This window comes from Cyprinodon tularosa, unplaced genomic scaffold (genome assembly GCF_016077235.1).
Source record: "Cyprinodon tularosa strain WSP-4 unplaced genomic scaffold, ASM1607723v1 ctg571, whole genome shotgun sequence".
In the NCBI taxonomy this organism is placed as follows: Eukaryota; Metazoa; Chordata; class Actinopteri; order Cyprinodontiformes; family Cyprinodontidae; genus Cyprinodon; species Cyprinodon tularosa.
The window spans coordinates 172,501-200,104 of record NW_024039309.1 but is presented as its reverse complement, the minus strand read 5'-3'; the positions used below and the strand labels follow the sequence as shown (position 1 = coordinate 200,104).

Below are 27,604 nucleotides of genomic sequence, written 5' to 3'. Positions count from 1 at the left end.
TTGTAAGATTGTGCAATAGTTAAGTAAACAAAGTTGATTCTGATAATCAAACTGTTTGTTCTCCTTTTTCCCCCAAATTGGAATCGAAAAAAGAATCGATAAAGAATCGAATCGTTTCATAGAATCGAAAAGGGAATCGGAATCGTGAAAATCTTTTCAATTCCCAATCCTAACCGCGAGAGGAGTCAGCTAAGGTGCCTCAAACGTCTTTTTGGCATCCTGTCTGCACACCTCCCTCGAAAGGAGCTCCAGGCACATCCCACAAAGAGGAGGCCATGGGGGTACCCCAGGCGACACTGGTTGGAAGTTTAGGTGGTTTTGCTGAGACTGCTTCCTTGCAACCTGGCCATAGATGAAGGGAAAGATAACAAGATGAGAAGAGATTAGGTGATTATTATAGTTTTATCAGTAAACTTTTACTTATTTAATTGAACTGTTACTTGTCTACATCACTTTTGAACTTCCACTAAGTGTTTTAAACATTACACCCCAAAGGAATAAATTGGGGATTAGGGTAGCATTGTGAGAAAATGTAAAAAAAAAAAAAAAAAAGGTAAAAGGCTATGAATACTTTAATGGTGAGCCTAAAATAAGTCAATGAGTCTTTAAAAAATTATTGAAGCCAAATTAAATGATTATAATAGGTTATGAAGTTTCTTCAAATGATTTCATTATGACACTAAACCAACACTAAACTTAGAGCATTGATGATATAAACTCAACCTGCATGACTGAGAAAAACCCATTTGCCTGTTTAATTTAGCGTAAAAAGTAGCCTAAGACACGTTTCAGCTTTGTAAAATGCAAATAATGAAAAATGCAAGCATATAGCTACAGGTATCATCTTTGTTTTTATGGATTTGAAGAAACTGGTAGCTGATGCTCATTTTTTGTTAAAAGTTGATTTGGATGATTTCAGGACAGAGGTAAGACATTTTTGAATTTTTTATTGTTCTCTTTCCTTGTTTCTATTCCCAAATTTCCATGATTAGACATGTTTTGTTATTAATGTTTTGACACATATATGTGAGGTTCATTTTTCCTGTTTATTTAATTTATTAAAAATTTTATTTTTAGCAATAGAACGTTTTAGCAAGAGATTATTAGCAGCTTAAATAATCCATTGACACCATTTTAACCAAATTTGTACTGAACACATTATATCTGGAGCAGTACACCTACATGACTCCATATAAAAAGATATCTTCATAAGGTCTGAAAAGAAAAATAAAAAATTTAATTTAATTTTACTTTTTAAAATTGCTAGCTCTACATCATTATTCAATAAAGTGGTCAAGAATGTAATTTGGTATTTTTATTATGGATCCCTGTTGCAATGGTCTTACTGGGGTGCAGTAGAGAAACTGTCGGAGGCTATAGATCAGGCATCACTAAACTCGGTCCTCGAGGGCCGCTGTCCTGCAGGTTTTAGAGGTTTCCTTGCTCCAGCACAGCTGATTTTAATTCAAAGCTGATTAACAGGCTTCTGCTCTACTGCAATTATGATAATCAGCTGTGCTAAAGCAGGGAAACCTCTAAAACCTGCAGGACAGCGGCCCTCGAGGACCGAGTTTTGGGATGCCTGCTATAGATCAACAGGTTGATGAAGCCCTCCCCTTTTCTGTTTTCGCTTTAATAATGCCCCTTTTGTATGAAAAATCAATTATCAGGATGAACATTAGAGTTCAACATTTCAGTTTCCACAGTTTAAATATACTGAATGCTCTGATGCAACATGTCCGCTTACCAGTACAGATTAACATAAAATATAACTGGTTTCCAACATATCTCATTTGGATTAATGTATTTTTTTATTTTTTTTCTCTCCAGATTATAATTGCTCGAAATATGCTGAAAAGCGTAAATACAACAGAATCTTTAAATACCACTGTGATCGTGGATTGTCTTCACTTTCCGGTGACTACCTGGATGCTAACCACCTTCACCACGATCAACATCTTTTTTTTGCTTCCTCTGTACATCCTGGTCATTGTTTTGGGCTGCCAACGACGGTGGAAACAGGAGTTTGCCTCCACAGCTTCGAGTCACTCGGATGTCTTCACGTATAACATGATTGCAATGGAGGTGGTACAAGTGCAAGGGTGTGTCTGTCTATGTATTTTTAAATACCTTGAACTTCCGTTGATAATGATGCAGACTCTTTCAATGCTTTTCAAGACCTTTTGTGTGAAAATACTGTTTCACATGCTGACCTGTATTGAGCTTTTTACTGCTGTTGTTTATCCACTCACTTACCTCAGATTGAAAAACTCGTTGGGGGTGAAAATTCGAAATGTTGCCATCGGCTGTGTCTGGCTCCTCTGTTTTTTTTGGGTGATGTCAGGCTTCCAAAAACATATCCAAGCCATGCATGTTTTTTATTTCTCACTCATAGCATTAGTCCTGTCTGTAGTGTCCTTTTGCTGCATTTCCGTTCTCTGCACTCTTAAGAGTCCTGGCCCAGGGCACCATATTGGAGTCCACGAACGAGTGGATCAATCAAAGCTAAGGGCTTTCTACAACATTGCAACAATTATGGCAGTTCTGTGGTTAAGCTTAGGTGGAGTATTGGTTTTTGATGCTCTAGAGGCCTCAATGGCATTACATGGACATGCTGGATGTGTACCCGCCCTTTGCGCTGGCTTTTTGTCTCTGCCCGGCAGTCTTGTGTTGCCAATATTGTTTCTACAACGTGCTGGAAAACTGCAATTAGGCAAAAATTAAAGGGTCTATATTGAATAAAACTGAAACTATATAAAGAGATAAATAATTGAAATACCCTTCAAAACATCTTAGGTGTCTTTTCTTAAATTATTTGACATTTAAATTTATTATTTTAGCAAAGTCTGATGATAGATTTCTTACATTGCTTTCAGATTCTCTTCCTCATTATCCACAGTTATGTTGGTATGGCACCTTTTAATAATTAGATTACTTCTCTGAATAACCACCTGCATCAGTGGACCTGTATATGAGCTATAAATAACCCAATGGTCTCATGGTAAAACTATTACCAGTATCTTATCACTCCTTTGCTAAAAAAAAAAAACCTGGCAGAGTTCTTAACACCTTCAATAACCTATGCACCAGTTTTGATCTTTATATGGGACTGTGTCCATGGCCGTAAAGGTTGCTCCTGTTACTGATGGGTTGGTAGGTCTAGAACCCACTCTGCCTGTCCGCTCTGTCCTTGGGGAAGACATTTAACCTGTCTTTCCTGCTGTTGGTGGTCTGAGGGCCTCTCCTCTGCCAGTCAGCTGCAATGTAGTTTGGCACCATAAGCATACAATGTGTGCATGAATGACAGAATGTAGTCTAAAGCCCTTAGGAATCCTTTGACTTCATACAGATCAATACCAGTACTGGTCATTTACCATCTCTAAAATACTAGAAAACTTCACTTCATTTAACCCATAATGACTTTTATAAACAATTTCAGTCTGGTTTGTATCCTTACCACAGCAGTAAAACTTTTCTCATGAAAATGTAACTTAGCTGCCTGCTTTCTTACTCCCTGTTAGGCTTGTTAAGTTTCCCCAACCTTAACCTATAAAAAATGGAAACAAAGACAGTGTAAGATGTTTCCTGCAATGCTTTGCAAAGGGGAGTAGAGAGTTGAACAGTCAATCTCTGCATCTCCGCTTGGCTCAACACTTGCCAGGCTTTTTATTGAGCAGTCAACACATTACAACAGCAGGTGTTAGTTTCGATTACACAGTCTCTTAGACATAGCAGGAACTTTTAAGATGGGGAACTTGCCTGCTTTCAGTATACACTTTACAAAAGGTGTCGGGGTTATAACTTTTCACTTCTCTGCTTCTCAAATGAAAAACAGGAATTCATTCTTGCAAATTATTTGACTGTCTTATGACCTTCATACACTATTTCCAATGATGAGAGTAACATATAGAAAAACAAATGATTGAGAGCAATATAAAACATATAAATGAATAAAATGATAAAAACAACTGAAATAATAATAACTCCAACACTCCCTCTTTCTCCATAGATTATCTTTGATTGACACCCCCTTTGAAAGGTTTGATTTTACTTTTCTGGCCACAGTTTGTTCAACATATATCCTTCAGTTTTTATCCACCCCCTGTCAAAACAAACATACCCTAAGGCTATATCTTTGCACCCCTACTTTTGGTTATTTTTCTGTTTCCCTTTCGTAATTTATTTTCATTGCTATGCAGATGAAACTCAACTCCCACCCTTTTTCCCTCACCCCCTTCCTACCAATCTTGGTTAATGTCTTTCTTTTTAGAACAGTGATAAAATCATTCTCCTTGCGGGAACTAAATTGGTATTAAAGTTGACATCTCCCAGTCTCTTTCATCTTAGTTCAAGAGTCTTGGTGTCCTCATCAATGTCCTTCATTTTGCACATCAATAATATAATATTGTGTGCATATTTTCATTTATGGAATATTAATTCCCATCTCCACACTCTGCTTCCGTTCAAATCAATAGTTTTGTCAACTTCTGCATTGCCTGTTGTACCTCTCTTCTCGTTGGTGTCCCTCATAAACCATTCCATAGGCTTCAAGTGGTTTCAATATGCAGCTGCTGTCATTATCAACAAAACAACAGCTCTACTGGCTGTTGGTCAGATTCCGAATATTATTCAAAATCCTTCTGTACACAATCGAAGCCATCAACAAACTTACTGCCTGCTACCTCTCTGATATTCTTTACATTGCTACTCCTTCCCACACCCTTAGCTCTCCTCTTCCATACTGTTCCTCCTTTCCATCTTTTCCTCATGGAGAGAAGCATCACTCCCTGTCTTGAGACTCCTGCCATACTGAGACTTTTTCTAACTTCATGTCTAAACTAAAAACATATGTAAAACACATATTCAAATCTGTATGTATATGTACTTTTGTGGTTATCTGTTTTTTTTTATTATCATTATTTGTTAAATTTGTAAAGGGTACTTGAATGTTGTGAAAAGCTCTGTTATCATTATTATATTTTATTAACTTACAAATAATGGAGATGTAGATTTAATTGAGTGTGTTTTCTACAGTTATTTTCAAAACGTTGTTTGTGGAGCAACTTAATAATGGTGTCCAGGATTCATTTATTTTAAATGTGAAGCTTTATAGGATGTTAAGCTCTACCTTTAGCCTAGATTAGCAAAAGTAAATAAAGGTGGCAAATTAAGGATTTGAAATTGGCATATAAAGAGTTATCCTTCTTTAATATCCTTCTACATTCACTTTTAAAACTACGACCAAAACAGTTTATAAGAAGAAATAAGAGAGACTTTAATTAAACCATGAAAAACAAACTAAATTAAAGGTGCTATCAAATGTGAAAACATGATTTTTATTTACATTACAAAAAAGGAATTTTATTTAATTTACATTTACATGATTCTTAATAATATCTGGAAAAAACATCTTTATCAGCAGGGTTGCAAAAATTCCCCTCTTATAATCTTTTTATAGATTTTCACAGGTGTCTTCAACAGTAATTTTTGGTAATGAGTGGTAATGGATTTGGAGCGCCCCCTAGCTATTATCCAAATCTTTGGCTACCTCATCAGATATCCTTTCACATTTAGGTCAGGATTTTGGCTTTGCCACAATAAAATGTAAATATTATTTCCAGGCTGAGGAAACAAGTTTAGAGGATGAAAGACTTTTTTTACATAAAGCTGTCATGCCTTACTTCCCTTTGTCAGTATATTTTAATATGTTATTCATAGGTTTTGCTTTTTTCCTCCTTTTAAGCTTCTAACTTTGGAATTCATTACATTTGTTTGTACATCTGCAGAATTTAAGTGGAATGATTCATCACTGCTCACAAGCTTTACTAAATTTGGCCTTGGATTGTTTTCCACATGATAGATCAGTTGTAGACATACTACTAAGTTAACTGAATAAATAAATAAAATCATTAGGATTTAAGGAGTGCCCAGAGACACCAAGGATACAACCAAAGTACAAGCAAATTAGATTAAGCAAATCAAGGTTAGTTTTTGCAGGTGTCCTTTCACATTTGTTTTGACATGTCCATGATGGAAATGAACAAAGCTATGACTTTTTTGCATGTTTCATTAAATTTGCATTCTGTTCCAGCAGTCATATTCCCTCATGTTATGCAATGTGTATGAACATGTTTTGATGTTAGAGAAAAAAAACCTTTTTGTTTTCTGTCATCTCTAAGGACTCTATATAATGCCGTTGCATGAACAGAAATTATGTTGTCATGAGATAATATTAAAAGTTGATGTCACACTAAAATATATTTTTTTAAAAGATTTTTCCTTTTTTTACAACACAACAAGATCAACTATCATCACTCCCAGGTTACTGGACAACTAGCTGTATAAATAATGACAAAAAGACATAAAAAAAGCAGCACTCTGACTTTAAAGATATGTGCTATACTACAAATTTACACACAGCTTTATATTTACTCTAACTTTTAGTATGTTGCCATACAGTAATTACACACATTATTGACCTTAGGGAAGGCACTGCTACCTTCTACTACTACTGTAATTTCCAAAATAATCGAACTCCGTAGTTAAACTGAGGTTCAATTACTCATAAAAGAAAATTATTAACGACTGAAGCCTTTTTTTTTTCCCAGGAGAGGACTCCACAGTTGAATATAGAATATATATTAAAGTCAATAATTCTGAGCTTTAATGACTAAATATTTTTTTGTAGTTGAGCAAATATTTATAGAGGTGTGACCACAATTCACCTCTCTTAACAATAATTTCCATTCAAGTGGATAATCCAGGTACAGAAATTGAAAAGTCTGTTCAGAGATTAGTTCCAGTCAATTGAATTATCAGCTCTATAAGAAAGACTGGAGTCTTATTACCTGGTTTATTGAACAGGAGGAGGGAAAGATGGGCAGGGTTTCTGCTTTCTGGAAGTGGATTATCCACCCGTGTATTTCCTCTATCTAGAATCTATGATATTTTTGGAACAGATTAGTTTTAAAGAAATCTCTTCATGTTTTGTTTAGTCAATCTGTGAGAAACATTTTTAGATAAAGAAAATAAGACTAAGGGTGTGTTCAATGGTTTGGTAACTTTAAATTAAAATGTTTGAAGATATATCAATAGATGCAATTTGGATCTTTAACCAGCACTGCTTTGACACTTTTTCATTTTCTAATGACAGACATTTCTTTTTTTTTTTGTACCAAATTAGTAAAATTGCTTTGTTAAAAGCATGTTTTTATTTTCCAGACTTTTTACATGTTTTTATATATATATATATATATATATATATATATATATATATATATATATATATATATATATATATATATATATATATATATATATATAAGCACAGTACTTTGACTTCTGTAAAAAAAACAAAAAAAACTTTTTGTTAAAAAAGAAAAAAAAAATTTATTTACTCTGTAACCAACCTTATATTGAAAGCTGCTTTGTATGTACCTGGGGATCTTCTGCAAGTTCAGATTGAAGAAGGTTGTCTTCTCAGCTTCCTACTGACAATGATTAATTACCCTCCTGTCTGTCTGTGTCATGTCACTATAGGTGTGTCTGAACCAAAATAAACAGATCATCTTTGCATGTCCGTAAACCATCTACAAAAAACTGTTCAAGCCCACTTCACCAAGAGGATGATTCAGTGGTTTTATCTCTATGATTCAGAATGTTTATTTTTCTTTTATTCCACCACATTGCATAAGCATACTCTGCATATGAACATAAAATGTGATACCAGCTGACTGGCAAGCTTATAGACATCCTTACATAGTTTTTATTTTTAGGACTAAAATCTTGTTATTTAGCAAACAGTGCAAAACAAGATTTTTTTTTACCATTTTATGGCAAAAACGAATATGTGTTATAGCATAAAAGAATTTAATCACTTCCATCTTTAAAAACCCTTTAATTAAAATATCTTTTTAGTCAAAACTATGCTATTGCTAAGCTTTAATTTTTAGTAAGTCATGGGACCAAAACTATTGACAAAACTCTGTTGGCCCTTTTGTGGCTCTAACTTTCTTATACCTCATCCAAAATTGTTAGCTATCCTGAGCAATTTCTGTATTTATGCTGCTATATATTTGGGCTGCTAGATGACATAAGGGATACTTTTCGTCATTCTGCTTCATTCCATCTCTATTCTCCCACTCTGCAGTATTTGTGAAGTTCCACTCAAAACTTTACACTCTCTGCTTTTTCCAAATCATAGTAGCTTCATCAGCTCTGTTCCTGTTTGGCTGTGACTCCATCCTGGACTGAAATATTAGCAGGGCTGCTGCCATTGACATCTCTGTTTAAAGATGTTGGAGATTGACCTGTTTCCAGTGTAGTCCTGTTTCTTTTATTGTAACCAACAGATTTCGCTTGGAGCTTGTCTGCCTGGCTGTGTCTTTCATGGACGGGGCTGCCTGTGGAGCTAGTTAACAGTTACATTTTATATATCTTCACTGCACCAAAATAGTGGTTATCCTGGAAAACTGTCGGGGTGACAGTGGCGTCGGATGTAGGAGTTTGCCCTGAAATCGAAGGATTGACGGTTCAAGCCCCCGGCTCTGACTTTCAGTGTTGTTGTGCCCTTGGGCAAGAAACCTTGGGCAAGAAACTTCACCTGTATTGTCTACTCATGGTGGTCAGAGGGCCTGGTGTATGGCAGCCCCGCTTCTGTCAGTGAGCCCCAGGGCAGCTGTGGCTACAATGTAGCTTGCCACCGTGAGTGTGTGCGTGAATGGGTGAATGAATGTAGTGTAAAGCGCTTTGGTCAAGTCTCCTAACTTGAATAAATGCGCTATATAAGTACATGCCATTTACCATAAAATAAGATCACAGTATATGGATCTGTCATATATCTTGAAAATATCCAGACAAATCAGGACTGATCCAATCTGTCAAAGATCCTTCTATACAGTAGAAGCCATTCAATCTTTCCCCACTTTCTTTGATGGGCCCTTGGCTGGTCCTGTCCATTTTCTTTTTTAAACATCAATCTTTGTACTAGTGATGCGCCAATGGCAGTTTTTGGCCCCTGATACCTGGCTGTGCAGTATTGGCCGATACCATACCGAATATCATTGATTTGAAATTTCTGTGTGTTTGTGTATATATAAAGAACTGCATACTACTTGGATGTAAAATAATTGCCATCATGGCTGTGAAGCAGGAAAAAGACTAATACAAAGTGAATCCAGTAGAACTTTTCATTGCTTGCATGGAATGGGTGACAATACTTGAATAAACTTTTGGTATCGGTGCCCTATTTGTTGGTGCTCTCTGATACTGATACAACCATTTTAGCGCTGGATCGGGGGCCCCGCCCGATACTGGTATCAGTATCGGTGCAACACTCATTTGACCTAAAATATTCTTTGTGTCATGATTTTTGGAAGTTAAGATCAAAAGATAAGAACTTTCTCCTGGTCAGATTCCTGTAATTCAGTGAAAGGGTGGAGTCAGAGTAATAAAATATGCATGGCTAGGAGAAGGAGGGGGTCACTCCATTGGCTGGAAGTTAGCTGCCATTTGGCTGGCGACTGAGTGGGAAGGGCCATTTTGAATGGCTGCTACTCTTTCACATTTAAATTATCTCTCTGGATTAAAGTGTTAAGAAATTTTGACATTTTTTATTCTTGTATAAGGGCCTGAAAATGTTATCAATGAACATTAATTCCGTGATTGGAAGATAATAACACAGCAAAAAGATGATTGCAAGCAGTATCTGGAACAGATCCAGAAAAATATCTATCTTAACACTCACAAATTGAATCATTCAAAAATACTGAAAGATAGTGTTTTATGGATCTGTCAGATAAACATGTAAGATCCAGACAAATCCATTAAAACTTGATCTGTCAGAAATCCAAGAATATATTTATAAATTATCTTTGTGGATCTAAGTATTCCAAATTGTACATTTATTTCCGTCGCATTTCTTTGCAATATGTTAAATCATTTAATAATGTACAGATCAGACATGTTCACAAGTCATTTTTTGCAAGTCCAAGTCAAGTCTCAAGTCTTGAGAGCTCAAGTCCAAGTCAAGTCTCAAGTCTTGAGAGCTCAAGTCCAAGTCAAGTCTCAAGTCTTGAGAAGGCCTGTCACAATAATCAATTAATCGCACAAAAAATTCGAATCACTTGATTAATAAAAAAAAAGTGCAATAATTTTCGTTCTTGCTTGTTTCTCCATGTGTTTTCATCTCCGTCACTGAGACGGTGTAGCTTAAAGGTCGCTATTATATCTATGGAATTATCATTATCTTGAACTGCTAAATGAAAAATACAATTAAAAAAAGCACACGCAAAATTTTTTTCCAGATAAATTTTGCATTTTTAGTTTTTTTTCTTTCAAAAAAAAACTATTTTCCTACAGTATTTACCTGACATTTGTGGTTACAACTTTTTCTAGTTTTAGCAGTAAATGTCTGCTCTTTTATTTTTAAAGCTACAGTGTGTAACTTTTAGCGACATCTAGCGGTCAGACTGCAGACCGCAGCAACATGAACATCTCCCCCACACCGCTTCTCCCCCCCAATAGTACGGCAAGCGTTACGGGACAAAATGTCTTCCACGACGTCCGCATCACCTACCTTCTCAAGTGATGAGGTTTGTTTACATAGATAATTTTACAGATAGTATTTCATTAGTCTGTGTAGGGTATAGATTTCATGTAGACTTAAGATAATAAATATACCCGTTATTTTTTCTACATCGTTGTGACGTTTTGGCGATCTCGCAATCGCTAGTTTGTTGGCTCTGCGCTGCCGTAGCGCAAAGATGTCTGCCTCCATGGCTGCGAGACCCGCTCCTATGTAATTATAAATAACGAATTCTAAGGCAACGCAAATATTAAGGTTAAGAGGCTGAGCTCGTAGATGATGATAAATAACATAGTTATGTATAATATATTACATTTCTGACTGTATATCCCTGTAATTATTACACACTGTAGCTTTAAGTGAAAATGAGGACTGTGGGAAAAAAAACAATCCTGCCTTTTATTAATACATATGAGGTTAGCAACTACAAGAGATAAAAAATAAAAACCCTAAACAAATAGCAGGACAATAACAATACTTTTATAAAAGAAACATTGTGGCAATAACTTTTTGTAACTTAATGACTTGGCGGGCAGTATTTTCAATTCAGTTTATTTATTTAGCACCAATTTACAACATTATTCACAACATATTTCTCCTCTACCACTGCCATGAAGCTTTTAAAGCTGGGCTTGTCGATCAAAGACAAGGGGAGGTTGCATGAAATAATAAGGTCCTGAATTATTGCCTTATGTCTGTGATGTCCCTGGCTGTACACCTGCACTGCACTGTGGCTGATAAAGTTAGATGTGGTTGACCAAGCATCGTGTATTTTTTTCTAAAGAAGCTGCAGTTTGCTACTCTTTTATTCCCGCCTTATGTAAAGTTTTTGTAGCCAAAGGTTATTATGAACGGTGGCACCGAAACAGGGGGGGTAATCATCGCTTCCATATCTGTATGGGTTGCATGCATGCATGCGCACAGGCATATATGTCACGTACTGTTGCGTCAGTGACGTCAGTGTGTTGCACAGGGAAAAATATGATTTATGGTTTTCTTTCATTTAAATGTTAGTTTTATGCTTTGCATGTTTGGAGAGGAAGATATGATTTGTTTTTCTTTGTATTTTCTTCTTGAGCTTTGCATGTTTTGATGTTTCTTTTTCATATGATTGTTTTCCTTTATTTTAGACTTTTGAATTTTTCCTGCATGTTGGGTTGTTTTGGTTTGTTTTTCCCTTGTGACAATCCATGCGCACTGGACTGAAGTAGTTGTCTGAGTGCATTAATTGCGCTGCGTAATTGCTGCGCTCAGGTGCGAGCAAGGGCTGATTAAAGCCCACATAAAAGGAGTCTGAAGGAAAGGAGAAGGAAAACGGAATCTGCAGGTGACAGAGACGGACGCGCTGCCGGGATCTGTGCGCCAGGAGGGTGCACAGATGGCCCAGTAAGGAGTATTAGGGCAGAGGAGGAACCTCGCCTGTAAGTAGCGCTCCCCCTCGCTGAAAGCATAAACAGGAATATATCTTCCGACGGGGTTTTGGCGCGTGGATGCTGGCGTTCTCCTTGCTTCTCTTTTTAGCTGGATCGGTCTGGAAAGGGGTGTGGCACGCCAGGGAGTGGAACAGTGCCGGAGCGCAGCAGAGTCAGCTGTGGATCAGCCAGTGGGTGCTCCAGGTCGATCACTCGCACCAGAAGCAGCGTAACAAGCGGAGCCCAACTTCCAGCCTCTGATTTTTAAGGAAAACTCTTGAATTTTAGGTTTTATCAGAAGAAGAAAAGGACTGTTTTATTATGCCACTTTTGCTGTGGCTTTTTGTATAAATAAAACACTTGAACTTGAGTGCTTCACGGTTTGGGTCTTTAAGTTGTTTGCTCCCCCTTGTGTCAACGACTGAGTGTGGGGCCATACTGGCCACAAGTGCTACTTTTTTTTTATTTTTATTTTTTTTTTACCTCTTCTGTGTGCGGGTAAGGCGAGTGGCGATCAGTCAAGTTAGTAAAACAAAAAACACTTGAATAAGTGTTTTTACACTGGAATAAAATATTGTTCACAAGTCGGAAATCACGAGTCTCAGTCGAGTCTGAAGTCCTTCAAATGCAAGTCTAAGTCGAGTCTGAAGTCATTAAATATGCAACTTAAGTGCGACTCGAGTACGAGTCACAAACTCGAGTCCCCATCTCTGGTACAGATGTTCTCCAGCATCATGTTAATGTGGCTTTTCCACAGTTAAAATAACTACACATTTTTTGACTGTTTTAACTTTTATTTATTTTTAGATTGTAAACTTATTGTAACGAGGCTACATGATATTTATTCAAACAAATTAGATTTTCTGCAGTACTTCTGTTTAAATTTCACCTTTATGGAAAAACAGAGAGGCATTATTGGAAGAAATCAACACCAGTCATTTTAATTTTGCTTCACTTCTTCTAATGTCTAATGCCTTTTAATTAGTTTTACCCTTGATTTGAATTACCTATTAATTAACAATAACTCTCAATTCTAGTTTTTTCATATATTCATAATCTTCTGCTAAACGAGCACAACAAGCTCATAAAGTGTGTGTGCAAAATTCAGTGAGCGAACGCATTGGTCTAAAAGGGGATTACTGCTGTCTTTCTGAACAAACATCAAGTCATTTGCAATCCAAAGTAAACAAGGTTGGGTAGTTCAGGTAGCCAAACTAAACATTGTGATAGTTAAAACAAACAATAGGAAAATATGTTGTATAAAACAGCCCACCGACAGTCTTTGCATTTTTCTGTGGTATTTTGACATGCTGTCAGGGATATAGATGTGAATATCAAAATCCCATTAGTAATGCGGTATTACTTCCTGGTTGCAGCGTCTCTCCCACTGAAGGTCCTGGATGGGGCACAGCATAGCAGAGAAAAAGTTTTTGGTGCAGAAAAATAAAACCCTTTTCTATGGCCAACTCCATTTACAGATGTTAATCCACTAGAAAACCTGTAGGCTGAGCTGCACAGTGTTGGGATCTGGAGTTGTACCACCTTCCTCCAGCAGAGTGCGCCGTGGGTCTCCTGGAGCTTGAGCTTTCCAGCACACCTGAGACGCATCTACTCATTAGGAGACCTCTCCTTTACAACCAGCTGCCAGACCTTCCTTCGACGCCGCAGTGTTGACCTTAGTTTGGTTAGCAACCTGAGCCTCTGAAACTGAAAGAATCTAGTTGTCTCTGTTGAGAGATCAGATTCTAACTCTTCTCTGTTTTTGCCTCACAGGAAACCTGTCTCTAGCCTGAAGCTCTGGGTGAGCTTAACCTGCCAATCTGCCCTGGTGAACCAAACCTGAAGACTCCTATGTGGATTCCCCTGCTGCTCTTGGTGAAGAGCTGGAAACTCATATCAAGGTCTGCCATTCAAAGTCAGAAGTTAGACGCTGCAGCTGGTCATATCCTCTGCTAAACCAACAGTCTCTGGACCCAACAGTTCCCTCTCTCTCAAAGAGAAGCCTGGACTCAGTCAAGGTAGAATCAGAATAATCAAGAACTCATAACTCATCTGCCTGCTCCACTAACCAAACTATCATCTCTGCAGACTTCAGTGAACCTGCCCGGACCAGTTCCAGAACCAGTACATTATCTTGTGTTGTTGAAACTTTCAATAAACTCTGTTAAACTTTTACCCAGCCTCCGTTGTGTTCTGCATGTGGGCTAAGAACCTTAAACCCATCATGACAGAACACTGCGGCCAAACACAAAGCCCAGCAGATCACCTCCGGAGGAGGCTTGAGGAACAGGACGCTCAGATCCTTGGACATGCGCATACCCTCCGTGAGTTACACACAAAGATTGAACATCAGAACCAAATACTACAAACGTATACCAGCTACATGGGTAATGCTAACGCCACGCCAGCGGTACGTCCAGTTCCGGATCCACTTCCGCCTCCGAGGTCACCGGCAGTGACGTCACCTCCTCATTTCCGTCCTAGTCCGCCTGAAAGATTTTCAGGTAACCCAAGAGATTGTAAGGGATTTTTGTTCCAATGTCGATTACTTTTTGAGCATTCTCCTGGCAGTTTTCCAAATGACAGAAAGAAAATATCATTCATTCTTTCTCAACTCTCTGGACGAGCCCTTGAATGGGCGGAGGCAAGGTTCTCTTCAGAATCCAGTTTTTCTTGTACTTTTTCCGAGTTCATATCTGAGTTTTCCCAAGTATTTAACCACGACTCAGATAAAACTATTGACTCCCGAGCCCTGCTAGATTTAAGACAGGGAAATTCTACAGTGGCTGAGTTCTCAATCGACTTCCGGGTCAAAGCCGCAGCCTCAGGTTGGAACGAATGTGCACTCAAAGGTGCTTATTTTAAGGCCTTAAATGAAAACATCAAGGATGAACTAGCCACGATCGACGAACCAACTAGTTTGGAGGATTTAATCCGTTTAACAATCAGATTGGATAACAGGCTCCGAAGTAGAAACAACACTAGACAAAGAAGTCTAAATTTTTCTGTTCCAGCTCCTGCATTAAATAATGCTTCTGTTTTTTCTGGATCCGCAGAACCCAGTTCCAAGCCAAAGTCTAAGAACCAGACTCTTTCTGTGCCTGTCCAAGTCTCTCACTCAGATGGAGCGGAGGTCGAACCCATGCAGATTGGACACACAAGGCTATCCCCTGAGGAAAGACAACGACGATTTAGGGGCAATCTGTGTCTATACTGTGGTGAGACTGGCCATTTCATAGCTTCATGCCCGGCTAAGTCAAAAGCCGGGGCCCGTCAGAGGAATTGAGGAGTCTGACGGGCCATTTGAAAACTGAAAAGGCTCCTCATCTGATGTTACCTGCTACTTTTCTTTTCTAACCAGAACCTCACCTTGTCTGCTTTCATTGACTCTGGATGTGAAAGTAATCTCATTGATTCAAATCTGGTCCAACAATTACACATTGAAACCGTTCCTTTGTCTAAACCTCTCAGAGTTTCCGCTATTGATGGAAAGAAACTTCATCAAGTCACTCATCAAACACAACCTCTAGAACTTTTGATCTCTGGAAATCATCGTGAGACGTTAACGTTTTTTGTCTTTCCTTCTGCATGCTCCGCCTTGGTGCTGGGATTCGAGTGGCTGGAACGTCATAACCCCCATATTAATTGGGCTGAACGCCACATTGAGTCTTGGTCCACTTCCTGTCACGAGACATGTCTTCGTTCTGCAGCTCCTGCTGTGCAGTCCCCTAGAGGTAGGGGGGAGATGGACTCTCCTGACCTTACTTCTGTTCCTCCCGAGTATCATGATCTGGCACCAGTCTTCAGTAAGTTCAGTGCGACGTCTCTTCCACCTCACAGACCATATGACTGCGCCATAGAATTATTACCAGGAGCTCCCCTGCCCAGCAGTAGACTTTATAACATCTCTAAGCCTGAACGTGAGACCATGGAGAAGTGCATCAATGAGTCTCTAGCTGCTGGGATAATCCGCCCTTCTTCTTCTCCTCTTGGTGCTGGTTTCTTTTTTGTGGGCAAAAAGGATGGTTCCCTGCGCCCCTGTATAGATTACAGGGGCCTAAATCAGATAACCATCAAGAATAAGTACCCCCTACCATTACTGGCATCAGCATTTGAGCCTGTTCAGGGTGCAACTGTTTTCACCAAACTCGATTTGAGAAATGCTTATCACCTTCTTAGGATAAGAGAAGGAGACGAATGGAAGACAGCCTTTAAGACTCCCTTAGGCCAATTTGAATATTTGGTCATGCCTTTTGGTCTCACAAACGCTCCTGCCTGTTTTCAAGCTCTAGTCAATGATGTCCTCAGAGATTTTTTGAATGTATTCGTTTTTGTGTACATCGATGATATTTTGATCTACTCCAAGAACCTATAAGAGCATAAGAAACATGTCCGTCTAGTTCTTCAGAGACTTTTGGAAAACAAGCTCTTTGTGAAGGCAGAAAAATGTGAATTTCACCAACCATCTGTCACTTTTCTAGGGTTTGTGCTCGAGGGCGGGCAGGTTAAGCCATCCGAAGATAAGATAAGAGCAGTTCTGGACTGGCCGACACCTGAAAACCGCAAACAGCTTCAGAGATTCCTTGGGTTTGCAAACTTTTACAGACGCTTCATAAGAAATTACAGTCAAACAGCTCTACCTCTCACAACCCTGACTTCTGTAAAGAAGACTTTTCAATGGACACCTGAAGCCCAGAGCGCTTTTGAAAGATTAAAGAACCTGTTTTCAAGAGCACCCATCCTTATCCAGCCAGACCCCTCTAAACAGTTTATCTTAGAGGTGGATGCATCAGACTCCGGTGTTGGAGCTGTTTTGTCTCAACAATCTCACTCAGACCAAAAGATTCACCCCTGTGCCTTTTTTTCACGTAGACTCTCACCTGCGGAGTAAAACTATGATGTTGGAGACCGGGAACTTCTTGCCATAAAACTCGCCTTGGAGGAATGGAGACACTGGCTCGAGGGGGCAGAGCATCCAGTTTTGGTCTGGACAGACCACAAGAACCTGGCCTATCTCCAATCAGCCAAACAATCTAATCCACGTCATTCAAGATGGTCATTATTCTTCTCCCGATTCAATCTCATTATCTCTTACAGACCTGGATCCAAGTACGTCAAGCCCGATTCTCTCTCTCGTCTGTACTCCGCTGACCAACCTGAGACACCAGAGCCTGTCCTCCCTGCCTCCTGTACTGTTGGAGTGGTTTCCTGGGAGATCACTGATCTCATCAACGCTGCCCTAGCCTCTGAACCTGACCCAGGTAACGGTCCTCCAAATAAAACCTATGTTCCATCTTCCGTCAGATCCCGACTGATCCAGTGGATGCATGCTGCTAAATTTTCCGCCCATCCTGGAGTAAGCAGAACTATTGCCCTGATTACAAGACGTTTCTGGTGGCCATCCTTACACAAAGACGTTAAGGAGTACGTTTTGGCATGCCCCATCTGCGCCAGAAACAAAACCTCTCACCAACCACCTTCTGGCCTGCTGCATCCTCTACCTGTTCCAACCCGTCCTTGGTCACATATCGCAGTAGACTTTGTCACTGGTCTTCCGATATCCAGAGGTATGTCCACCATTTTAACCATCGTCGACCGTTTTTCCAAGGCCTGTCACTTAATCCCCCTCAGGAAACTTCCCACGGCTTTCCAGACGGCCCAGCTTCTCGTGAAGCATGTTTTCCGACTCCATGGCATCCCACAAGAAATCCTCTCCGACCGCGGTCCACAGTTCATCTCTCAGGTCTGGAAAGCCTTCTGTTCTGCGTTAAACTGTAAGTCATCTCTCACCTCTGGTTATCACCCACAGTCTAACGGGCAGACGGAGAGAATGAATCAGCAACTAGAGTCCACTCTCCGCTGCCTGACCTCTAACAACCCAACTGACTGGAGTCAGTTTCTGACCTGGATCGAATATGCCCACAATTCATTAAAATCTGCTTCTACTGGTCTATCCCCGTTCCAGGTGTCTCTCGGTTATCAGCCTCCACTTTTCCCTGCAGACGAGAGAGAGATCTCAGTCCGATCAGTCCAACATCACATCCGCCGTTGTCAGAGAGTCTGGAAGGACACTATCGCCACCCTCAACCGCTCATCAGCTTCCTCTAAATGCTTCGCTGACTCCAAGAGACGCCCGGCCCCTGACTACTCCATAGACCAAGAGGTATGGCTGTCTACACGAGACATTCCCCTCAAGGGTATGTCTCGGAAACTGTCCCCCCGGTTCATTGGCCCATATAAAATAGCCCAGATCATCAACCCCTCTGCTGTCCGTCTGCACCTACCTCCGAGTCTTCGCATCCATCCCACGTTCCATGTCTCCCAAATTAAACCTGTTGTCTGTAGCCCCCTGTGCCCACCGTACGACTCCCCTTCACCCGCCCTGGACATCGATGGTCATCCAGCTTTCACCGTCCGCCGGATTGTGGACTCCCGTCGGCGAGGTCGCGGTTGGCAGTACCTCGTCGATTGTGAGGGCTACGGTCCGGAGGACCGCACATGGGTTCCTGGTTCGTATATCCTCGATCCATCTCTTATCGAGTAATATGAGAGCTCCCTCCCGTCGACATCTTCTGGACCGCCAAGAGGCGGTCGTTGAGAGGGGGTACTGTTGGGATCTGGAGTTGTACCACCTTCCTCCAGCAGAGTGCGCCGTGGGTCTCCTGGAGCTGGAGCTTTCCAGCACACCTGAGACGCATCTGCTCATCAGGAGACCTCTCCTTTACAACCAGCTGCCAGACCTTCCTTCGACGCCGCAGTGTTGACCTTAGTTTGGTTAGCAACCTGAGCCTCTGAAACTGAAAGAATCTAGTTGTCTCTGTTGAGAGATCAGATTCTAACTCTTCTCTGTTTTTGCCTCTCAGGAAACCTGTCTCTAGCCTGAAGCTCTGGGTGAGCTTAACCTGCCAATCTGCCCTGGTGAACCAAACCTGAAGACTCCTATGTGGATTCCCCTGCTGCTCTTGGTGAAGAGCTGGAAACTCAGATCAAGGTCTGCCATTCAAAGTCAGAAGTTAGACGCTGCAGCTGGTCATATCCTCTGCTAAACCAACAGTCTCTGGACCCAACAGTTCCCTCTCTCTCAAAGAGAAGCCTGGACTCAGTCAAGGTAGAATCAGAATAATCAAGAACTCATAACTCATCTGCCTGCTCCACTAACCAAACTATCATCTCTGCAGACTTCAGTGAACCTGCCCGGACCAGTTCCAGAACCAGTACATTATCTTGTGTTGTTGAAACTTTCAATAAACTCTGTTAAACTTTTACCCAGCCTCCGTTGTGTTCTGCATGTGGGCTAAGAACCTTAAACCCATCATGACACACAGGAGTGCATCCTGAAGTCAGAACCCAGAACTCTGATGGATCTAGAGAACTTATGCAAAGAAAGTTAGTAAGAATTAATTAACAAAGGATGAAAAAACATTTCCATTCAATTAATTTTAATTATATAGCGCAAATTCACAACACATGTAATCTCTTGGCACTTTACAGAAACAATAATGTCAGATTGGTTAGGAAAACCAGTTGATTGCATGCAGTCACTTACTCACAAGACATATGTCTCCTGAAAGAGCTTCATTAGATGTCATTGGCTTTTCAGCAATCCCTCACACTAACCATGCATGTAGCGACATTTGAGAGGAAAAAAAAATTCCCTTTTAACAGAAAGAAACCTGCAGCACAACAAGGCTCAGTGTGAGCAGCCACCTGCTGAGCATGACTGGGGTTTAAGGAGACAAAAGCAGACATCCAGAAAGAAGGAGCACTGGACAAAAAGTGTTGAAATCCGGGAAGATACAACCTGTATTTTTTCCGTATCAGTAAAAGATATGGAAAAAACATAAAGATATGCAAGACATATTCTGGGATATGTAGACTTCTGATACTTATCCCCGCAGTATATGGTTAAAATCCAGCAGATATATTTTCAGAGGATCCACCTGAACCATACTTTATCAGATCCTGAAAAAGATTCTCTTTCATATAATGTACAAATATAATGTATATATATATATATATATATATATATATATATATTTCTGTTTCTGGCTCTTGAAGTAGGCAATCGCATTTTCCTGCTGCTCTGCAACCTCCTAATCTGTCCCTGCTTCTCTGTGTCTTGTCTTTTTAGATCCTTCTTTTCCTATCATCCAAATTCAAACAACAGGTCTGATCAGCTGGTCTATCGACCCAATTGATCAAATTTTTTCAACTGCAAGACAGGGAAAAGGGGACCCATCCTGTCTTGCCGGGACATACTTTGTGGCATACACCATGGACTCCTAGAAGGCTTAGAGGATGGTGTGTTTTACAATGTTGTCAGTGGAGGATATCGATGATGCACTGATTTTCAGATTGATGATACTTTCTCCTGTTTGGGTTTGGAGGATACCTGATGTATCTACAATTACAGAGGATGTCGGCGGCAATTTGGGCATTGATAGGCTGCCCGCAGCAGTTGATGTGCTCACAAAGGCTGTGAACGAGCAGGACCCTGAGCTGAGTCGTATGCTGAGTGGGATTGAATGTAGGCTGTCTGCAGTACTAGAACTCAAAGGTGAGATGGGATAATATCTTGGATGTGGATGCTTGCTTCAAGGCAGAAAAACTTTGTTACAGTGGGTTTGACATGTGGAGCCAGCAAGACAAGACTCAAGGCTGACAGCAAATTCCTGTGCAGCCTGCTCTCAAAGCAATAAGTGTCCCTTTAAAATTATACAGATACACAAAACATATCAAATGATCACATCATAAGAACAACTATACATTTCAAATTATATCACATTACAGTACAATATGTTACACAAATATTCATATATTAAGGCTATCAACAAAGTATTTTTTTAAAAGTGTTTTAAATGCACCTTTCATAGTAGCAGTCGAGATGTTATGAGGCAGTTTGTTCCACAGAGTCACAGCTCTGAACAGCACAGACCTGCACACTGCTTCTGTTCACGGAATGGGTCGAGTCAAATGACATACTGCACATATTTGCATTAAAACACTTGCATTGCAAAATTAGCTTTTTCCTTGCTTTAATCAAACTAAATCATAGAAAACAAAGGCAATTAAATCTTGCTTAGGGTGGGGAAAGCGGCTGTTTGTCAAGGGCTGCTGAGAAGGAGAATCATTGTGCTTATTATATAGTTATCCTGAGCTTTCTTCATAGTTATGCTGCTATAAGCTTAGACTGCTGGAGGACATAGGGACCCCTTTTTATCATTCTGCTTGATTCTAGCTCTATTATCCCACTCTGCGGAATCTCTAACGTTCTGCTCTCTCTGCTTTTTCTCATAGTAGCTTCATCTGGTCTGTTCCTGTTTGGCTGTGACTCTATCCTGGTGAGAAAAATCAGCTGTGCTGCTGCCATCAACACCTTTGTTTATAGATATTGGAGCTTGGCCTGTTTTTCAGTGCAGTCCTGTTTCTCTGACTGTGAGTGGCTGGACGTGCTCTCCTCATCCTCTGACTTGGAAGCTGGCTTGGAGCTCCTCTGCCTGGCTGTGTGTTTCCTGGACGGGGATTGTAGAGCTGGTTGACAAGTTGCTTTAGTATCTCTGCTTCTTTCTGTATCTCTGCTTCTGTCTCCTTGAACCCCGGTGGGCCTCAGCAGATGGCCGCTCACACTGAGCTTGGTTCTGCTGGAGGTTTCTTCCTGTTAAAAGGGATTTTTCCCTCTCCACTGTCGCTACAAGCATGCTTAGTGTGAGGGATTGTATTTGAGTCAATGAGTCGATGCAATCAACTGGTTTTCCTTAGATAGAAAACTTTGAATCAGTTTGAATGTATGATCTGGTGAACTGGAAAGTGCCTTGAGATGACGTATTGTTAACTGGCACTATATAAATAAACTGAATTGAATTGAATTGTAAAATTGCACAACACTGTTAAAATTATATTTTACTAAATGATTTGACCAAATTGGGGGTGCAAGAAGCAAAAAGGTTCTGTTTTGGATGCTGGCCGAGAGTCTTTCTGCATGGAGTTTGCATGTTCTCCCTGTGCATGCGTGGTTTCTCTCCGGTTACTCCAGCCTAAAACTTCAGTATATGGCAAAACTATCTGTGGAGTCTTCAAGATGCTTTGGATCCAAACTTCATCCCTGAAGTTCATCATAACTAACAAACCATTTTCTAAATTTTCAACCAGCTTCTTGAGTGGGAGTGATAAGCATGCTATGTTCTTATATTTATATACAATACATTTCAAACTACATGCAGTATTCATAGAAAGTTCTTGTTTAGGTTCATTTAGGGATTTTATTCAGGAGAAGTTAGTGTCTTAAAGTAAAGTCATTTATAAAAGACGACTGTCAGGTTGGGTGCAGGGTTGAAGATGACCCAAATGCAGAGACTCAAACTGAAGTGGTTTCATGCAAGTTTAATATTGAGACTGGGTGGCGTCTGGGGCAAAAATCCAAATATAACAAATTTAGAAAACTAAGAACTAGATGACAATAAATAAATGAATACACATGACAAGGACCCAGCAAAGAGTGAAGAACAGGTGTGGAGAAAAGCCTCTACAAGGAAGCAAGGAGAAAGAGGCTGACACAAGAGGGCAACAGAAGGTAAACAAGAAATACACAATACACATACAATAACACAAAATGCAAATCAAACCGATGAAAACTCAGTACAGCCCGGTTTTGTGCTAAAATAGTAAATGTTTCATACATTTCTGACAAATTTCACACATTCAGATTTTACATTATGATTCTTTGTATAAGCTAGACTATGGATGTTTCACTAAGGTTTGTAAAGTTACAGTCTGGGTTTAATGTTAAAACTATAATGATTAATATAATTGACTGTAGAGAAATATAGTTGTTTTGTGAAACACCACACATTCAGTGACATCTTTGACACTCAAAGAAACACTTGGACCCACTGTCCCTTGAAAAGAAAACTCAGTGAGCAGCAAATACTTTCTGACCCCTAAAATAAAGACAAAGGTATACTTGTATATTCTTTCTTTTTTCTCCACCTTTGTGATTTGTATAAATGAGTAAAACCTGATCAGAGTATCTTGAATTAAGGGATACCCCCCTGGATCCTGAATGGGAGGCAAAACATCTTCAAACTTGGAAACTAAGTCTAGTTGATTTTTTTTTTTTTTTACTATGACCTGGACGACTGAGAATCTTCACCAGCATAAACTCCTACTCTATATTCTTCCTGAATTTTTCTCTCAATAAAGATAGTTTTCCAGTTCTGTGCAGAAACAGCAGAGGTAAAACCAGATTGCTAGGCAGTGTCAACATAATGCTTGAGTTAATCAATGCACATAAATATTCTATATGAACTGAAATCAGATGATCAACACCGACACTTAACAGAATGCCAAATATCCTGAGGGCCAGCGTCACAGTTATGGCTAAAAGCATGTTGAAGGCTCTCCTCTTTGACTGGTCAGACCTCGGCTGCTTCCCCTTTGCATCCCCTGACCTTGGACATCTAAGAAAATAGAGAACAGACAGGCAGCAAAATGCAGAAACAATCAGACAAATGGCCAAGTAAGCAAGCAGGTGTTCTGTTGGGAAACGAGGCAGATACAGCTCCGCCAAGCCAAGCCACATAAAACAGAACAGCCAAACAGCTGCTGTGCTTATGTTTCTAACTCTTATTTTGACTGTTTCCCTCAACTGCATGTACTTAATAGCATGAACAACAGCCAGGTAGCGCTCTATAGAGGTCAGAACATGAAACAAGGTCTGGCCAGGAAAAACAAAGCATAAAAGAAATGTCCCCAGCATGATTAAGGAATCTGATTTTATGTTGGTTCCTAAACAATATAAAACAGTGCCAAGAACGCCAATGATATCCACCATCATCATTTGGTAAGTGAGGAAGTCAGAGTGGTTGTTTGATCTCCCTGGAGCAGCTGAGCGCTGACGCTTCCATTGCTGAAAACCCATGAGTAGGATGAAAATGTACAGTGGAAGGAGGAGGGTCTTGATAAAGGCATATATTGTGTAGATGATTTTGTTTCCAATAGAGTGATGACAGTCTGACAGGAAATACTTGATGGATGAGTTGGATGTAGTGAGAAGATGGGGAACAACTGAACGGATAGCTGTAGAGATGAGGGCCATGGCCTGCAGAAAAGGGAGAAAACACAATTACTGAAAAAAAAAAAAAAATGATGACCTCACAATTAACTAGATATAGTCTTTGTTTTTCCAGCACTTAAAACTTAAGAGATATCCTATTTGTCAGCGTAATGCATTAATTTAAAAAAAACAAATAGAAAAAAAATCGGAAAACCTGAACTAGTGTAGAATATAATAGAATAGAATAGAAAAGAATACAATAGAATACAAAACAATTATGCTTTATCATCCATGGGGAATCTCAGAGTCAGCAGTAAAGCAGAAAGAAAAACAGAAGTATCTAAGTACAAACATAAGGAGATCTTAATAACCTAAAAAACGTTCAGACTAAAATAGATTAAAACCATGATAAAAACTATAAGACAACTAAAATCTCTCTATCTATCTATCTATCTATCTATCTATCTATCTATCTATCTATCTATCTATCTATAGTGCTTAAAGCAACAATAAAAACATTGTCCAACATAAAGATAGTCAAAGTAAAAAAATCAGCTCATTTTTTTATCTATCTATCTATCTATCTATCTATCTATCTATCTATCTATCTATCTATCTATCTATCTATCTATCTATCTATCTATCTATCTATCTATCTATCTATCTATCTATCTATCTATCTATAGAATAAGAGCAAGAGGATAGGATAAAAGTCCTCAGCTTCTATTAGAAGTGTTTCATACGTGACTTAAAGGCACCACCTATTGATAAAGGAAGAAGGAACAAACTGCATGCCCTCTCCCAAAAAAAATCAAACTACCTGTCACTTTGCAGTAAACACCTGACACTAACAAATCAAGACCCAAAACCCAAAAAGCGATTGAGACATTAAGTACACATAGAGAGTGTAATAAAATTTCAGCTTATGTCCTGTAGCTGATTTAAAACACCTAAATCTTTTCAGACCGCAAATTAAAGTGTTAAAGTAATAGAAAGATTTGTATTTTTTTTTTGTTCTCTTTCTTGGCAGATATGTCGCCATGACAGAAATTGTTGTTTATATTCATAAATAAAAGTATACATTTGCACCAAACTTTGACTATAAAGAAAATTCACAGATTTTAGATGTTTGACAATATGAACCATCAACAATGTTTTCATCAATCAGTCCTGACCTCTACAAATAAAACTATAATATAACAAATAACATGTAGAAATTGTCCAAAGTTAACGACAAGTTGTCCAGCTGTGAATAGAACCACATGCATATATGGCAACATCAGCAGAGCCTTCTTTGAAATGCTAGTCCTTTACATCTGCAATGTCAGATTTAATGCTAAATAGTTTAAGCAAAAGCCTAAGCCCTTTTTTTTTGCATGACAATGCAAAAAAGATTTATCTCATGATCTACTCCGATCTACCTCAGACCATCCATAATAACAATTACTTCCCTGCCCGGAGTGCTTTTACACACAGCTTTATTAGTGTGCAGAGGAAGTGGGCTAATAAAGACACTGAATTAGCGCTTTAGCCTATATTATATCTATGGGTGGAAACCTGGACAGGACAGTGGGCTCCAACATTACCCTGATCCCCAAAACACATCATTACTGCTATCAGAAATGATAAAACATGCCTCTATTACTGAGTTAATAAGTAACTACCCATAGTCTGAATTACAGAAGAACTCTGAAATTTGCTTATTTTAGGCACCATGTTTTTGGGGAAATTAAAATGTTCAGCTACACATTAATCCCATACAATGAAAACTTTGCTCTCGAGAGATTTCTCTCTTTATTTGGCTTTAGTGGTCTTTAGTTGAATATTTGCTAGACAGAGAAATGGGAGAAAAAGGGAGACATATGCATTAAAAATTTCTATATCAGGATTTGAACTAAGGAGGTTTTGAGAACATGGCTCACATGTCTTTCTTCTGCAGCACCCTCCTGAGAGTTGCTGAAGGCCCTCATCATAAAACTAAAAGTATGATCTGCACCAAGTCGCAGACTTCCAAAGAGTCACCAGATATGTATCTTCTCCTTCCTATTTGTTATTCCTTCATCTTTATTTATAAAAAAATATCTTATTTCTGATGCGACTCCTGACCTTCAGAGTGTGGTGTGAGGGGGCCATGGAGAAACTCCAATATTGTTTTGTATGCCCTGACTGAAATATGTTCAAAGATGCAGCAACCTATGAAAACAAAATAAATATAGATGAGTATGCCATGACTCTGTCAGGATACATCAGCAAATGCATTGAAGACGTCAGCATCACAAAGAACATCACTACCCGAGCAAACCAATGACCCTGGATGAATGGAGAGGTTCGGAAATTGCTAAAAGCACCAAACTCAGCTTTCAAGTCTTGTGATGGTAAATGGCATGTACTTATATAGCACCTTTATTGAAGTCAGGAGACTTGACCAAAGCGCTTTACACTACATTCATTCACCCATTCACACACTCACACACTGATGGTGGCAAGCTACATTGTAGCCACAGCTGCCCTGGGGCTCACTGACAGAAGCGGGGCTGCCGTACACTGGCGCCACCAGGCCCTCTGACCACCATCAGTAGACAATGCAGGTATAGTGTCTTGTCCAAGGACACAACGACACTGAAAGTCTGAGTCGGGGCTTGAACCGTCAACCCTTCGATTTCAGGGCAAACTCCTACATCCAACGCAACTGTCACCCCAATAGATAGAGAGGCACTGAGAACAGCGTGTGATAACTTAAACCACGCCATCAGATCATCGAAGCTGAACCACAGTCAGAAGATCCAGGATCTTTTCCATGACGCCAGCAACACCAGGAGGATGTGGAAAGGCATTCGGATGATCACAGACTACAACCTGGTTAAAGGTTGTAGGCTGGTTAAAGAACACATCGTCTCCAGTCTGCTCCAGGTAGCTTAATGACGGAACCGCTCCACTGAGGACGCCATCTCTGCTGCTCTCCACCTGAGCCTGGCACACCTGGAGGTGAAGAACACCCACGTGCGGATGCTGTTCCTGGACTTCAGTTCAGCTTTCAACACCATCATCCCACAGCATCTGATGGGCAAACTGGAACAGCTGGGCTTCAATACATCCCTCTGCTATTGGCAACGTATCCCGAGTCCTTGTCATCATCAATGACCCCTCTCACCCCCACCATGGACTGTTCTTCCTGCTGCCCTCTGGGAAGAGACTTCACAGCATTCAATGCAGGTCCAGCAGATAAAAAAATATTTTCTTCCCCAACGCCATCAGACTGTTGAACTGTTAAAAAAACTCTAAATCATGCCACAGATTCTGCATCCAACCGATCATATCACTGCGTGTATTTTATTTTTTTTGCACCATGTTTTTTTCTCTTACAATATGCTGATGAAAGTTCCCAGTCATCCAGGTCATAGTCATTCCGTAAAAATTCAAAAAATATCCACTGGGCTTGGTTTTCTCTTACAATCTTTAGATTTGATCACTGATACTCTTTAAAAAATGTAAATGTCTTGAAAGCTGTACAAAATCACATTTTGTTTTGTATTCACTCTGTGTATACAAAATGAC

General features: G+C 39.7%; 1 protein-coding gene across 1 annotated transcript in view; it reads right to left on the bottom strand.

Moving 5' to 3' along the window:
* Positions 1–23,130: 23,130 nt before the first annotated feature.
* The window catches only part of LOC119797129, a 5,143-nt gene continuing 669 nt past the window's right edge, over positions 23,131–27,604 (bottom strand). The window contains exon 2 of the mRNA XM_038306082.1: positions 23,131–24,094. Within this exon, the coding sequence (XP_038162010.1) occupies positions 23,159–24,091 (933 nt within the window). The 5' untranslated portion in view covers positions 24,092–24,094 and the 3' untranslated portion in view covers positions 23,131–23,158. The remainder of the gene's footprint in view (positions 24,095–27,604) is intronic.